Source organism: Anabrus simplex, chromosome 1, assembly GCF_040414725.1.
Source record: "Anabrus simplex isolate iqAnaSimp1 chromosome 1, ASM4041472v1, whole genome shotgun sequence".
Taxonomy (NCBI): domain Eukaryota; kingdom Metazoa; phylum Arthropoda; class Insecta; order Orthoptera; family Tettigoniidae; genus Anabrus; species Anabrus simplex.
In genome coordinates this window covers 1766387700-1766405273 of record NC_090265.1, presented here as the reverse complement: position 1 = coordinate 1766405273, position 17574 = coordinate 1766387700, and the positions used below count along the sequence as shown (strand labels likewise).

The following is a 17574-nucleotide window of genomic DNA, read 5'->3' as shown; positions in this document are numbered from 1 at the left end:
GATTGGATATATTCTAAACATAAGGTAAGTTATTGTAAGCTTTGAAAATGTTTGTACTATTAAGTTTAGTGAATAGAAATTGTACCGGGAGGTACACCTCGGGCCTTTATGTTTTCTTATATATATATATATAGATATATGTAAAGGAGTGGAATCGGAGGTAAGGCTTTTTGCGGATGATGTTATTCTCTATAGAGTGATATATAAGTTACAAGATTGTGAGCAACTGCAACGTAACCTCGAAAATGTTGTGAGATTGACAGCAGGCAATGGTATGTTGATAAACGGCGTTAAAAGTCAGGTTGTGAGTTTCACAAATAGGAAAAGTCCTCTGAGTTTTAATTACTGCGTTGATGGGGTGAAAGTTCCTGTTGGGGATCAGTATAAGCAACTAGGTGTTAATATAAGGAAAGATCTTCATTGGGGTAATCACATAAATGGGATTGTAAATAAAGGGTACCGATCTCTGCACATGGTTATGAGGGTGTTTAGGGGTTGTAGTAAGGACGTAAACGAGAGGGCATATACGTCTCTGGTAAGACCCCAACTAGAGTATGGTTCCAGTGTATGGGACCCTCACCAGGATTACCTGATTCAAGAACTGAAAACAATCCAAAGAAAAGCAGCTCGATTTGTTCTGGGTGATTTCCGACAAAGGAGTAGCGTTACAAAAATGTTGCAAAGTTTGAGTTGGGAAGAACTGAGAGAAAGAAGAAGAGCTGCTCGACTAGCTGGTATGTTCCGAGCTGTCAGAGGAGAGATGGCGTGGAATGACATTAGTAGACGAATAAGTTTGAATGGCGTTTATAAAAGTAGGAAAGATCACAATATGAAGATAAAGTTGGAATTCAAGAGGACAAAATGGGGCAAATATTCATTTATGGGAAGGGGAGTTAGGGATTGGAATAACTTACCAAGGGAGACGTTCAATAAATTTCCAATTTCTTTGAAATCATTTCGGAAAAGGCTAGGAAAGCAACAGATAGGGAATCTGCCACCTGGGCGACTGCCCTAAATGCAGATCAGTATTCATTGGTTGGTTGATTGATTGATTCATTGGCCTCAACCGCGTAATTTTAAAAGAAGCGCCTTAAGGATCACTATCTCTCAAACAAAACGTGAAATATCTACGGCATGAAGTTGTGACGTTAATCTGAAGATGTCACCAGTGAATTATTGAGTAATATTTTGAAGTTGCCTAAACTGACGGGACTTATTTGTTTTATTTTGGTTTACGTCAAGAAGTTTGAACTTTTCTCCAAAAAACTGTGGTCATGCAATCTGGTGCAAGACGGAAGAATTAGTGATATAAAGAAGTTTTGTGTTCTTATGTTTCCCAACTAAATTAATGTTCATTTATTTTGTTATTTCAAGGTTTGCAACACTCCTTTCTCATTCCGCCAGTCTTTTAAAATCTGGCCAATCAGGAATTTTCTGTACTTATTTTTCAACCAATCACGCATTTCTTGTATCTTTTGAATTTGGCAATAAAATGAGAGGGTGTGTCCGGATTTAGTCCAGAACACTCTCGAACCGTCCCCTCGCGTATATAAGCTGCGGCCTTTCAGGCTACCTTGTCTTTTGGATCACCGAATTTCTGAGAGTGTGTTAAGACAGGATGCGGGACGCCTCATTTTTCGCCAGGCAGTTCATCAGCCCAGGTAATGGCCACCAGTCATATTTCTCTGTAGCTACCTCCGCAGACTTACACGAGGGGAAGGTTCTAATTTCTAACTATGTAACCTCCTGTTTTCTAAAATGTAAAATTTCCTCCGGCTAATGTAAATTTCTTAAAAATCTTAAACTGTGAATCGATGATAGAGAGTGCGTTACCCTCTCGATTTCCCCTTCAACTTAGTTTGAGGTGACTATAATTTTGTAACCTTTTCTCTTTTCTGTAAAGTCCTCTTAGAAAATTTATACAGAGCGCGCTCTTGTCCGCGTCTCTATTGAGTGTCCAGAATGCATCTGATTTCCGGCAAGAAAACGAGACAGACTCGAACAAGACAACATGTCGGCGAGAGATGCATTCGCGGCCACATGGCCTCTAACTTAATCAATAGCCATCCAGGCATTTCAGTTTATTGTTAATGTGTAAATAATTTCTACGCAGTTTGTTAATCATGTTTAATTGTAATAAATGTTTTATTTACGTGTAATATTGATGCATGACTCGGCCCTATGGTCTTATCACGTGCTTAACCAAACTACAGTCCACTACCAGAGTAATCATCGCTGTTTAGTAATACAACATGTGTGCTACAGCATTCAATTCGTCATCCAACATTTTGGTCCTCCGGGCCGGATATTACACGGTAAAAGTGAAACGCGTGTGAAATATCTGCAGGATTGGAAACATACAATGCAACGTGGGACTCTTCTGTTTACAAGGTCAGATTCCCTTTAATTACCTTTTCCTTGCATTATTTACATTTGTGTGAGCCAGTGCTTTACGATGGACGAGAATGAAATCGCAAAGCTGATCAAGCAACGGGGTTATCTGAAAGGTAGAATCACAAAAATCAAAACTTTCGTCGAAAAGTACGACACTACTCAAAACCTAGCAGACATTAGGGTTAGATATGATGCACTTATTGATTTAGAAAGCAAATACGATTTAGTTCAATCGCAGCTTGAGGTGGAGGATAGTAAACGAGATCATGGTGTAGATAGAGATGAAGTAGATGACATTGTGTACAGTTTGAAGGCAAAAATCCAGGTATATTGTCGCCAGACCAACACGAAAATGCCGGTAGTACCAGAAGTAACACTTCCAATTCGTCGCATGAAAATATCAACATCAAATTACCCGCGATTAAACTACCCATGTTTAGTGGTAACTATGAAGACTGGATGTCGTTTGAAGATAATTTCAAACTATTGGTGCATGAAAATTCCAGTCTAGCAACCATTCGGAAATTTCACTATTTACTAGGAGCAGTTCAAGGTTCAGCTAAAGCATTAATTCAGAACCTTCCAACTACTGAAACAAACTATACGGTAGCTTGGAACCTATTATGTGATCGGTTTCAAAACAAGAGACTAATAGCAGCAAAGCATGTTAGAGAAATCTTAAACATTGCAACAGTGCAGAATGAAACCGCTGAAGACCTCAGGCAGTTCATCGGCACATTCTCAAGCAACTTACAAGCACTTAAAGCATTGAAATTAGATACTCCTCTCGAAGAAGTAATATTATCACAACATATTGTTGATCATCTTGATTATGAAACCAGGAGGGGCTGGGAACTAGAAGCAAAAGCCAACAAAAATTCCTCCCTCAAACAATTAACATCTTACATTGAACATCGCTGCCAAGTCCTTGAAAGCATGCAAACATCTGTCAGTCAAGTCAAGGTGCGCGGTAGTAAAGAAAGCTCACACAAGAAAAAACCGTCGTCCTATACACATGTTGCATGCATTAACAATCAGTGCTCTTATTGTAAACAAGGTCATACACCAGGACTTTTTGCATGTGAAGCATTTCTTAAGTTAACAGTGTCAAATCGCATTCAATATGCTCGTGACAACAAACTCTGTTTAAACTGTCTTAGAGCATCACATAAAACGTCAGAGTGTACATCCAGTCACTGTCGCAAATGTAACAAGGCCCACAACACATTACTACATCTTGAAAATCACAAGTCTAGTACAACTAACGAAACTACTTCTAACAGCAAGGTGGTATTTGCCAGCGTTCACACAACCACCAAGAATGAACATCCATGTACTCGAAACAAATCATATGTGTTGTTATCCACAGTTATTGTCAAAATCAAGGATCACAGTGGTAAATTTCGCAAGGTTCGAGGACTCTTGGATAGCGGCAGTCAGACTCATCTCATTACTACAGACACTGTCAGCAGACTAAATTTAAAATGTAAAGAAGACACCACTTCTATTGTAGGCATTAACAATTCTTCATCAACTCTGAAACACAGTGTGGATATTCACCTCCAGTCCACAACATCAGATTTTAACACTAACATAAATTGTTTAGTGGTTCCTGCCATCACAGGAGAAATGCCTTCCATGGAGTTAGACTACAAATCGTGGAACCTACCTAATGACATCACACTAGCAGATCCTAAATTCTACAGTCCAGGCAAGGTAGATTTAATCATTGGTGCAGAGATGTTCTTTAACACTTTAAAGACAGATGGGAAAAAACGTGCAGGTGATTACCCGGTATTGCAGGACACTCATCTGGGTTGGATAATTTCTGGTAAATGCCCTCAGTCAAACAGCCATCCTGCATGCAACACAGTCACTTCTCTCTTTGTCAAAAAGGAAGATCAACTCGACACGCAACTTCGTAAATTTTGGGAAATAGAAGAATTGCACACTAAACCTAAAACTCAGGATGAACAACAGTGTTTACAGCACTTCAAGGAAAACACCACACGCACTCCTGAAGGAAGATTCGTTGTCAGGTTACCTCGTAAAGAAACTCGATCACCCTTGGGCAATTCTCGTGATATGGCAACACAACGATTTCAACAACTGGAAGCAAAATTCAAGAAAAATCCAGTATTGCATGAACAGTATGCAAACTTCATGTCCGAGTATGAACAGTTATCTCACATGAGGGAGGTAGGCCTACATGCAACAAATGATTCTGTACATTATTACTTGCCACACCACGCAGTATTTAAACAAAGCACAACTACATCAGTCAGAGTAGTTTTTGACGCATCAGCCAAAACTACTACTGGAGTGTCGCTTAATGATACATTGTTAGTAGGGCCTACTATACAACAAGACCTTTATTCCATTGTGTTGAGATTCAGGACACACAACATTGCATTTACGGGAGACATCACGAAAATGTACAGACAAGTTCGGGTTCATGAAAATGACACGCAGTTGCAAAGAATTATTTGGAGGGAATCGCCACAAGCAGCTATCAAGACTTACGAACTATTGACTGTCACGTATGGTACAGCTTCAGCTCCATATTTGGCAACACAGTGCCTCAAACAATTGGCAGAAGATGAAGCAACTTCATTTCCACTGGCATCAACGGTTTTACAAAGGGATTTTTATGTTGACGATGCCCTGTGTGGTGCGTCCAACATTGCTGAAGCATTAAAATTGCAAAGTGAACTCATAGCCTTACTCAATAAAGGTGGTTTTCCCATCAGGAAATGGTGCTCAAATCATCAAGCTATACTTGCCGCTGTTCCACCTGAAGACAGAGAAATTAACTTACCTTTCCAGTTTGATAATGATGACACCATACAAGCTTTAGGATTATCATGGCATCCTACGTCAGACAAATTCTTAGTGGCAAACAGAATCAAACACATTCCAGGGAACAGTAACATTACTAAACGCACCACTACGTCAGTTGTAGCATCTATATTTGACCCATTAGGATTGATCAGCCCATTAGTGATACTATACAAGATATTTTTGCAGGACTTATGGTTACATCAACTTCACTGGGACGACCCACTGTCAGATCCATTAGCATCAGACTGGGCAAAATTACAAATGCAGCTAGCACACATTGACAATATACAAGTAGAACGCCACGTATTAATTGAGGGCGACTTGGCAAATATCCAAGTTCATGGATTTTCAGACGCTTCCGAGCGAGCTTATGGCGCATGCATCTACCTTCGGTCAGTGAATCAGGAGGGTGAAGTATCAGTCAAACTGCTATGCTCTAAATCGTGCGTAGCTCCGGTTAAACGAGTCACTCTTCCTCGTCTAGAACTTCTCGGTGCAGCATTATTAGCTCAGTTGGTACACAAAACCATGCCAGTCTTAAACTTGGCCATTAATGAAACACATTTATGGACAGACTCCACTATCGTACTGTCATGGTTAGCATCACCAGCATCACGTTGGAAGACCTTTGTAGCAAATAGGGTAGCTCACATTCAACAATCAACGAACACTAGTGACTGGCATCATGTACCATCACAAGATAATCCAGCGGACTTGATTTCTCGAGGCGTCAGACCAGCAGATCTGCAAAACTCAACCATTTGGTGGTCAGGACCCGCCTGGTTGTCCACTTCTGAGTTAAATTGGCCGCAGAACAACAATGTTGAGGATTCGCTCGCCATAGCAGAGCAGCGACAATCATCCACACTATTAGTAGTGACACAAGCTGAAACTATTATTGAGAAATTCTCATCATTAATAAGACTGCAACGAGTAATAGCTTATTGTTACAGATTTTTGCACAACATTAAGCATGCCAGGGACAAGAAAATTGGACCTTTAAATGTTGAAGAATTGGAACATTCATTAGAAGTCTGCATTCGTATTGCACAAAATGCAGCCTTCTCAGAAGAGATTGGAGACCTGAAAAACGGAGGCGTAGTCTCTAAGAAGAGCCAGACAAGGAACCTATGTCCCTTCTTACACAACAATATTCTAAGGGTCGGAGGCAGGTTGAAGAATGCATCGATTCCGTTTTCATCCAAACATCCAATACCGTTACCATCAAAACATCACCTGACGACTCTAATTGTCAAACATGAACACTTACAACAAGCTCATGCAGGACCAGAATTGTTGTTAGCAACCCTTCGTCAACGTTATTGGATTCTGAATGGCAGAAATGTAGCCAGACAGCAAGTGCACAAATGCGTAACATGTTACAAATTGAAAGGTGTAACTAGTCATCAACTCATGGCTGACTATCCTGAGCATAGAGTTCAACCAGCACGTCCATTCAGTGTTTGTGGCATTGATTATGGAGGTCCTATTCTACTTCGCCCAATTAACAAGAGGAGCAATGTCCGTATCAAGGCATACATCGCACTATTTGTTTGCTTCACGACAAAGGCTGTACATTTGGAAGTAGTCAGCAGTCTTACTACAGATGCCTTCTTAGCCGCACTTCGCCGTTTCATAGCCAGAAGAGGAAAGCCCGCAGATATCTACAGTGACAATGCTACTACGTTTATTGGAGCCGATAGAGAATTAAAAGATCTTCACCAATTCATAGCATCACCGCAGCATCAAGAGGAAGTTGTAAGCAATCTGGCAAACAAGGGTATCAACTGGCATTACATTCCACCTCGTTCACCCCATTTTGGAGGATTATGGGAAGCTGGCATCAAGTCAGTTAAATATCATTTGCATCGAGTTGTTGGAAACTCATCATTAACATTTGAAGAGCTTAATACTGTGCTCACACAAATTGAAGCCTGTTTAAATTCTCGTCCACTTACAGTCCTATCCTCAGATACGACTGACCCTCAACCCTTGACTCCAGGTCATTTTCTTACTGGTAACAGTTTGAATTCCATTCCTGAATCCAATCTGATACTTGTACCCAGCAATAAACTTTCAGCATGGAAACGGTTGCAGCAAATGGTGCAACACTTTTGGACCAGATGGCATAAGGAATACTTAACCCAACTACAAAACAGGCCAAAGTGGGCCTCCCAGCAACCTTGTATACAACTTGGAGCAGTGGTGGTTATCAAGGAGGACAATTTACACCCGCTTCAGTGGAGACTAGGTGTGGTTGAGGAACTTCACCCAGGTCTCGATGGACTTGTGCGAGCAGTCACCATAAAAACTGCTCATGGAAATTTCAAGAGACCAATAGTGAAGTTGTGTCCCCTTCCCATCGAGTAGTGTTTTCTTTTTAATGACAATATGATTCCTTACAGTGTCAGTGAGTTGATTGGTGTATAAAGTTGTTTTTGTAGTTATATTGTACAGTCATTTAACAAAATGAACAATTCAAAAACTCTCATTGTGCAGCTGTGAACAAAACAAACAATACATCAGCCTGCACACCAGTGTACAGTTCTGTTTCATTTTATCTATGTTAATTTGTGATTGACGTTCATTTAAGTGCAACATTTATTATTATGTATTTGTATTCTGATGACATTTTGTTTTATGTTAGTGTTATTTTCATTGAAACTGTATTTTGTCTTGATTGAATGCAATCAACAGAGGGGAGAATGTTCCGTCCTCTTAGAAAATTTATACAGAGCGCGCTCTTGTCCGCGTCTCTATTGAGTGTCCAGAATGCATCTGGTTTCCGGCAAGAAAACGAGACAGACTCGAACAAGACAACATGTCGGCTAGAGAAGCATTCGCGGCCACATGGCCTCTAACTTAATCAATAGCCATCCAGGCATTTCAGTTTATTGTTAATGTGTAAATAATTTCTACGCAGTTTGTTAATCATGTTTAATTGTAATAAATGTTTTATTTACGTGTAATATTGATGCATGACTCGGCCCTATGGTCTTATCACGTGCTTAACCAAACTACAGTCCACTACCAGAGTAATCATCGCTGTTTAGTAATACAACATGTGTGCTACAGCATTCAATTCGTCATCCAACACTCTGCATCATCGGGCCGAGAGCCCAATTAGGGTTTTTTATTTTCTAGGAGTGCAAGTGTACGCCTCCATTCATTTTGTGTTCGGGCCAGTAATTTAACCTGTTCTTCTTTCCACGACGCCCAGTAGTTTGGGTAATAGATACCCCTGTGTAAAATTGTAACTTGTAGGTTGGGCCTAGAGAGGCCGGATACTGTATGATTTTGTGTAATTTTGCCTTGAGTAGGCTGTAAGAAATTGGGAGCGCAGTCTCCATGATTGATGTTGGAGAGCCTGTAAGCTCTTTTCTGAGATTTCTGCAACACTGAGGGGTGACTCTGGAAGGCACTTTGGAGCAAAGTGCTCTTGAATTGGGAGATTTCTGTCCTTGTCAAAAAATACCACATTTGCGAAATTGTAAATTTGTAAACTAGGGGCTTGAAGCCCAAAAATTGTTAAATTCCCTATTCGTGGGTTTTCCAGTTCTTGAAATTGTCATTTTACCTGTAACCTTGTTATTTCACTAAGTGAAAAATTGTTAAGTTTGTTTTCTTGAAAAGAAATATAACCTTTATTTAAAGTTTTAAGTTAATCTTTGATATAGTAGATAGACCCATTCCAACCAGCACCTTCTTTCACCTCTTTCTGCTCCACGGAAACTCCGTAACAGAAATAATTAAAAATATAAAACTCTAGATATCACACATAACATCCAATGATGTGAAATAGCACTGCAGCATTGAACAAAAAATTCCAAGAAAACACACACAGCCATGTTTCCGAATAAATACTTAGACTAGAAGAAATGCACACAGCAAGTGTATACATAAGTATGCTAAAATGTAGAATTTGATATTAAAACAAGAATGAATGCCAATAGGTTTACAAAAACAAGTATTATTAGGCCTTTAACAAAAGCTACTATGTATTTCAAAGCAGCCATTTGATTTCTTCTACGTGAGAGTTCTGGCATAAAATCAAATTTATAGTCTAATATCTGTAATAACGGGCGCCAGGAAATGTTCTCCGCAGTGCCTGCATGCTGCTGAATAAGGGAGCATCAGCAGTTTAGTTGGCAGCACGGTGTCATATCTTCACACTCACTCGACGACAGGCCAAGGTCAACAGGATAACAGGCTACATGTGTGAGCTGTGGGCTGTCAAAATCGTCAATGTGTATTTCATTAAGCGAGCGTTCATACAGGTTATTGGAATAGTGCAACAGGATACAAGTGGTAATGTTTACTACTGAAAAGAGAACTTATTTGGTGGAATAAGTTTTTCGCGAAAGCGATCGGTTTACAGAAAATGTAAAACTACAATTTCAGGTGCGGTTTCCTAATTCAAAGTGTCCAAACCGGGATACCGTTCTGGATTTCATAAGTTAATTTCGTGTGACCGGTTTAGTTCACGATGTACCGAGAACAGGCTTGCATGCGCTTTTAACAGACGAGAAAAGATTACGCAAGAAACTATAGTGAAAACCTTCGACAATATGTGTAGACGTGTTGAAGTCTGTCTTTGAATACAAGGACAACACTTCCAGCATCTGTTATGAATTGCTGTGGTGAGTACAAAGTTTACTGTTTACTGTTTGTTGTTTGTTTGTTTGTTTGTTTTTTTGTTTGTTTGTTTGTTTATTTATTTGTTTGTTTGTTTGTTTGTTTGTTTTATTTTTATACAAGCGGCAGCAGTCATGCTGCCAACTTAATTGCTGATGTCACCTCGCGCGGCAGCACATAGGCGCTGCGGAGAACATTTCCTGGCGCCCTGCATGTTTAATGCATTTTGACTGACAGTGCGTATATTTGCATTATACAATGTCACTAATCAATAAATTCAACAAAATCATGGTCCGTTCGCACTAAGTTTGTTTTTTCTTCCTCCTGAAAAATTATGATTTTCTCACATAGGGCGTTTCATAAAAACAATGACGATATTATCCACATAATTATACGAATGTAAAGAACTTTGCATTTGTCAGTATATAAAGACTACATGTGATTTAGTGCGTACCTGCAGTATCAAGCATTTCAGTATCCAGTCTTTCCCTGGTCCACCAGAATACTGCATCCACACCTTTGATTCTGTCCAGAATGTTCTTACGACTAGGATGTGGAAGTTCGGGGCAAATTATCAATTCACATCTAAAAATTAAAAAATAAAATAATTAGTATAATGAAAATATGATTTCCTATCCCTCGTTCTTTTTTAATTGCTAATTGTCTCAACATATTCTAAAACTGTATGGTACCGTACGTACCAATGGCACCGACTTCGGTGGGACAAGGCATTTTCTGCCCCTTAAAAATGATTTTAGGGGAGCAGAGCTCCATCTTGTCCCCCCAAGAAAATTCTCTTTTAAATGTTAAGTCCTTATAAAACGTGGAGTTTGGTAGTGTTTGGAGGCTGCTAAGGCGTTAAATCTGGAGAAGGTGGTAGATGTTTTTATTACAAACCATTATTCTCGTCATTATTCCGTATTGAAAAATAGCTAATCACAAAATTTACACAGGGAGTAATTTTAATACCACTTATTCAATATAATTTATTCCACTATTGTGTGGTCAAATACACATAGAAATTACCAGAATTTTAAAGGTACATGTTTCGCCCACTATTTATTTGGCATCATCAGCCTTGTTCAATCTTAAAACACACACTGGTCTGAGGAATCTTAACAATTTACATAAAACGTATTGATGAACACTTACAGGTGTTGATACTGTGGTTGCATAATGATTACAGCACAAAAAATATTGAATAAAATAGCTACATACACTAAAATCACTTTGAAAAATTAAACGTTCGTCTAAAAGTAATTGTCACACATTTTTTCTTTAAATAATCCATGTCTGACACTGAAATGGATCTTTGTGATAAAAAGCTTGAACAATATATATCACGCGAGGAGAATAGATGATCAAAACCAAGGCTTCACAGGATAAGAACAATACAGTTAAAATATATAGTATTTGATGAGGTTGAAGTCTAATATTTAAAATTAGGATGGAAGTACATAGTCGAATTGGAGGCGGTATAGATTAAGACCTTGGAATGTTGGATAAAAATCATAGTATGTCAAGAAGCGCTAAAAACATCGAAGAATTTGTCGAAAACGCTGTTAAAATTATCCAAATAAAAGAAGGTAGGTCAAATGACAATTTCGTATAACCAGAAAATGCCTCATGTAGACGTGGATGTCCGTAGTAAACAATGTTGTCATTATGGACTGAAACAGAAAGCGAACTTGACGGCGGGTAATTAGGCCGAGAGTATATCACTGAAAACTATATGTTGAATAATGTGTACTTACTCATTCTCAAGATGTAACGTATGTCCTAATGTATCTGCAGCGTTAGTCTGTTTGAACTTCCTACTTCTAGGGTGGCGTGCACCATCTTGGAGTAAATTACTACGGAAGTAGCGTTTACTAAAGAAGACCATACTGCAGAAGTAGATTACTACGGGAGTTATTTACTCCGGAAGTAACGTCGGAGAGTTGAAGTATAATTTACTCTTTTAGTTACTACTATAGAAGTAGCGTTCGTTACTCGCGGAGTAGTGTTGTGTTCGTGTATCTTCTTTAAAGAAATCTAATTGGATAAAGTTATGTGCGTTAGGACATGGGAAAAAACGTAAGCGAAAAAGATAAATGCTTGTTAATAGAGATAATGACGATCTATGCAAAGGATACAGGGTGTAAGGAACACAACATAAAGATGCTGAATAAGAAAGGAAATTCATGGAAAGTCGTGACAGAAGAATTTAATGCTTCGAGTGACGGAAAACGCAGTGAAGTGCAAGTTAAGATTCTGTAGAAGGACTTAAAAGCGAAGTTGAAGCAAAGCAGAAAGTCATCGACACACGGGAAAAATAAAACTGATGGTGGTCTCTTCATACAGATCGCCTACATCCACAGCGAAATTTCCCCATTTTCACACCAGGCAAATGCTGGGTCTGTTGGCCCTACCTTAATGCCACGGCCGCTTCCCAATCCCTATGCCTTTCCTGCCCTATCGCTGGCATAACACCTATCTGTACCGGTGCGACGTTAAGCAAATTGAAAAAAGATAAATACCTCTTCCGATTTCTGAAAAGTTCACCGTTGTCACCGAGAGGAAAAAATGGGAATATGCGCGCAGTCACAGTCAATTGCATCCACGATGTGTGGAAACCTGCCAATGTGAAGAATATCCCTTTATTTTCCGAACAATCATCATCATTTTCAGGCGTACCTCCCTCTTAGCCTCAACAAATACAGTAGAGTCTGTATTTGGCCTCAACTAGTGCTTTAACTACGCGATGAAAGATACGGCCAGCAGTTGTGCGGTAAACGTTAATTAGATCACCGGCAACTGTACTGAAATGTTCCGGTACCAAACACTCGTAGGGCACACAGCAACTGTAATTTGAGAGATACAAACAAAATTAAGACCAGAAATCAGCTGTAAGCGATCTCCAAGTAGATTTAGAAGGAAAGTAAAGGATTCCTTCCTAAGACCAAAAACGTCCCTGAATCTCGCCGTGTGCTCATTACACGACTCTCGCCTTTCACTCACTGTAGGCCTACGCACTATTACATTTCCCATCGTTTTCTGCGTCGAGATCGTCAATATAATCTAAGTAATCCATAAACACGTTTGAAACGTCTTTCCTCTCATATACGGCACGATATTATCATTAGTCAACAAGTCTAAACATAGCTTACTCCGTGCACGATGTGAGAGTAAATTCTGACCTATATTCGTACGTTATTTACTTCTTCAGTAATATACTACAAGATGGTGCTCTTGAACATTTTACTCTTGTAGTAATTTAGTCCAGGAGTATCTGAAAGGACTAAAATACTTCGGAAGTAATTTACTCTCGTGTGGAAGTCGCCGAATGCTGACGTCAAGAGTACTTTACTACGAAAGTAGAACTTACTCTTGGTTGGTGCACGCCACCCCTAGTGTTGTATCGAGACGGTAGAGGTGCTGGGAGTGTTGAGGGGAAGAGGGGGTACCGGTAGGCGAAGATTCACGTGTTGTTGTCAGTATAGAAGGGGCGTTATTTGAAGGAGCAAGTATGGGCTCCATATTTAGCGAAATAGAGGGAGCTTTTCAATCTAAGGTTTTAAATATCTGAGAGACTTTACTGTGGTTTGGGTTGACCGTATTTAATAACTTAGGCGTGAAAATATGTGGCGGACTTCTGACTTCCGTGTCGTCATTAAGATTACGATCTTTATTATATATCCTGTCCAAGAAAATGTAAATACTCTCTAATTCATTCAAAAGTTTACCTCGCACGTATTCCTGATTATTGTGAGATCTTTTTCTATTGAAGTGAAATGGTGTCCAGTTTCCTTCATGTGGGTGCTTATTGCCGAGTATTTATTATTTTTGTCGGCATTGAAATGTTCCACGGACTTTTTATAAAAGCTTCGCCCAGTCTTTCAAACATATGATTTCCCATACTGAGAACATGCTAATCTGTAATCTCCTGTACCTGAATACCTATTATTGTCGTAATTAATCTTATTATGATTAAAAATATGTTTTGGGTTGTGTTTTTCGTTCGAAAGGCTATCTTCATATATTGTATTTACTCAAAGTATTCGCAATTTGGTGGACTACTGGGCTACTATAAGTGAAAGTGGCGTATTTAGTTCTTTTTGGTTTGTTGGGTATGAGATTCGGGGATAACTTGGTTTTGATTTTGTGAATTAAGCGGTTCATCATCTCGAACTTAAACCCATTAAGTCTGGCTATGTTTCTTATGTAGTTTAACTCATTTCTTAAGTTAGTATGGGAAAGAGGGATCCTTAGTGCTCTGTAAATTAAAATATGAAAAGATGCTTGTTTCTGGGAACCGGAGTGTAATTAGGAATTATTTATAGTTATCGGAGAATTTGTAGGCTTTCTATTGTACCTGGATGAGATGGGCCCTAGTTATCATGATTTGATATTGTCCCCTTCAAAAGTGGTAAAAATCATTTAAGGGAGAATATTTTATTTCTACTGTGAATTGGAACATTATTTCGTGAACCAGGAAGGGAGTTTTAGCACGTTGAGTCGACTAGAACCAGTTACCAGGTGTATGGAAATCCCAGCTAAGAGCGAGCGAGAGGGAACGAGCAGATACCGCTAGTCAGGTAACCTTCAAATCAGCCGTGAATACCACGTGATCAGGCGAAATGTGTGTCTAATGCTCGATCGATACTAGCAAAGTTATATGACGTCTGACTATGGGAGCCAATCAGGTGATAAATTTCGTGTGAAGTTAATGAAGTGACCAATCCTGTATAATGAAAAGACGCACCCCTGTCTTAAGACGGTGAATTATGGATTTTCCTAAGGAAACTTTACTCTGAATTTTCTACCTCTGAACGCGACGAGTGGGGATTTATTCTGACTTCAACTACAGACGTGAAAAGACGCACTTTGCTCACTGGGGAACTTCGTCTTATTTAGAGCTTCCAACATGTTACAGATAGCAGTTCAGACATTCACAGATTCTATTTACAATTAACTGAAGATATTAAAAGATAAGTTGCTTTTCCATCTCGTCAAACAGCGGTGTGTGTTTTGGACTTGTCTCAGACTTAATTTTCAGTTTCAGCTTTCGCAAGAACTTCTACAGAGAAGATTATTGGTTCGAGTGCAAGTCAGGATGCCTGTCTTCCTACGATATGAATGGTGTGGTTTCCAGCGCGCCAGCATGTCCTCAATGAACGAGTAAAATGTGAAGCAGCTCAGACGGGCGAGACCAGGAGCGATGGTGCGTAACGCGGTAATGCACTAGGTCATCAGCCCGAGTTCTACGATCGACAGTCACCACCAAGTAATATTTAAACATTATTCTTTCTTCCTATTTGTAAAATGTAAAGTGTAATGATATAGCCTCTACTTATTTGCTTAGAAGAATTTCTATTAGTTAGAATTTTTTCCGCCTCTTCTTTCTTGGTGAAGGTAGTTTGGGATGATGAGTGTGTGTATTTTGAACCTATTAGCTTGTTTTGAGTGAATGTCATCGAGAAATGTTTCAACTGTCCCGAGTTCCTTGTGGCAGGAGAAATAAAAGTAATACGACCTCAACGTTAAACTAGGATTATTTGAATAATTTTTATACTTGAATTGAGATCAGATGGGACAGTAATTTCGGGGATTCCATTATATCAGAGTTCATTCCTCGATTATACGACGTATGGTTGGATTCCGAGCGCGATAGAGTCATCTGAGATATTGTTGTGCAGTAACTTCCGCATGTATGATCTTGCGCGGCCAGGGATAATAATAATAAAATAAAAATAAATTAACCTAATTATCGCGTAAAGGAACACCTAAGGTCATGAGCGTAATAATAATTATTATTGAATAAGGTTGATGTGCGCTCATTTCTATTAATTTAGGCCTGGGAAATGGCAGTATTTGACCGATACATTTATATATATTTTTGCTGTGCTATTATAATTATTTGACTGGTAGATGGATATTATAGAATTTAGCAGATAAGTTGTGCATCCATTATTGAGTCAATTTAAGAAGAAAATATGTTACCTGACATAATTTCTTCGTTGTGAGCGCAGATTAATTGAGAGCCACAATTATGGTGGAAAGGTAAAAATAAATATCGCAGCTCATGAACCGCGTGCGCGTAATGTTAATTCTGACCTGTGTTTAGGCAATTTTGTCGATGATTTTCGGATGATTTTTGCTCGTAAATTTTCACTAAACATCGTCGTATGACTGAATTCTTCAATAAAGTGATAATCATTGCTCTATCACATCTCAAGTTGATGAGAGGAAGTCCCCACGATATTGTCATCATGAGAATATTTTCCCTGACTTTGAACAAACATGAAAATAATAATCAAGGGCTAGCATTCGTGTAAATATGTATATAATATTTCCGTGTATCTTTGTGTGAATGTAGTGTGTGTGATTTGTCTGTGTTTTGCTCATTGTAATTTTACAGTCCATATTTGTGATGATGCTCTTCGCTGTTTCGTGGATTTTTGGCCAATTTTATGCCAACTTCAGTGGTTCACTATTTGACAGAATATAAACCTTTAATGAATTTTATTCGTTTTTAAGGAAGAATAGGGTCTTAACTAGCGAATACATATAAATAAGTATAGGCCATGTCAGTGGATTGAATTCACAAAATAGAAGTTGTAAGCGTGACATAACTAATTATTTTCAATCAATGGGTAAATGTAGGTTAACATGATGTCAAATTCCAAATTATTGTGTGAAGATCAACTACTGAATAATTATGAAAGGGAATTTATTAACTAGTTTAGAGGTCAAGGAAGACGATTCAACCATAATTTCATGAGATAAAATTTTTTTATTTAATTTTTAGAAAGGAGTGAAAATGATCATTTTCAAACTCGATTTAAATGAAGTCCATTGAGGAAGGAAATTTTATTTTCAAATCATTTAATTATTAATGGAAGAGATAATCTCAAATTAATTATTATTAATCATTTAATTAATTTTCAACTAAAAATCTAAATATTATATTTACAGACTCAGGCATTTGCTGTTCCATTTATCGATGGAGTGTCCATGTTGGTAACGACATAAAAGAAGATGAGTCATATGAAAGTTCCTAGATTTTGTAAATTATTTGTAGAATTTGAGGAGAGCAGTAGTTGTAATAAATGTGTGAAACCTATTTGGCTTTCTCTCATTTGCCACTAGTTCATCATCTATCCCTGCACTTAAAATTTTCGCACAGCCGATAAGCGAACGATCTACCCCAGGAGATCCTCGCTCACCGGCCGAGCTGAGCCCGGCATGACGGGTGCAATATTATAATATAAATGCAGACATATGGGAATATTGCATTATGTACAATGTCAGTTTGGTGTGGACGGAAGAATTTCAACATAGTCAGACGTATTCTCGACAATCTGTCGCCAAGAGTTAAGCCTGTAATTATGGGTAGTATTATTTCCTTGTCGAAAGCTGAGAGGATTAAATGTAGAACTCACAACAACAGTCCTAATTGCAACAAGGAAGTGAGAGAGCATTTATTTCTGAACAAGGTGCAGCCGGTGAGTCACAAAATACGAAGAAGATGACGAAATAGAGTTTCCAACGCCTCGAGGCATTATGTCGTCAGGTTGCAAGGAAGAGATATTTAAAATAACCGCTGCGGTGTTAGCCAATGACAAAATTTATCAGAGACTCGCAGATGCTCCAAAATAAGGGAAAGCAAGGTGAACTCCAGTTAGCTTCTCCGATAAAGTTAATTACATTATTCCAACCACA

General features: G+C 38.7%; 1 protein-coding gene across 3 annotated transcripts in view; it reads right to left on the bottom strand.

Moving 5' to 3' along the window:
• LOC136858761 (glyoxylate reductase/hydroxypyruvate reductase) overlaps window positions 1-17574 on the bottom strand; it is a 206142-nt gene that overhangs the window by 66808 nt on the left and 121760 nt on the right. For 2 of the 3 annotated variants that reach the window (XM_067138538.2, XM_067138539.2), the window contains one exon: window positions 10325-10455. The exons of the other annotated variant lie outside the window; for it this stretch is intronic. In XM_067138538.2, coding sequence (XP_066994639.1) covers window positions 10325-10340 — 16 coding nt within the window. In that variant the 5' untranslated portion in view covers window positions 10341-10455. The remainder of the gene's footprint in view (window positions 1-10324; window positions 10456-17574) is intronic. 3 annotated transcript variants of the gene reach the window in all.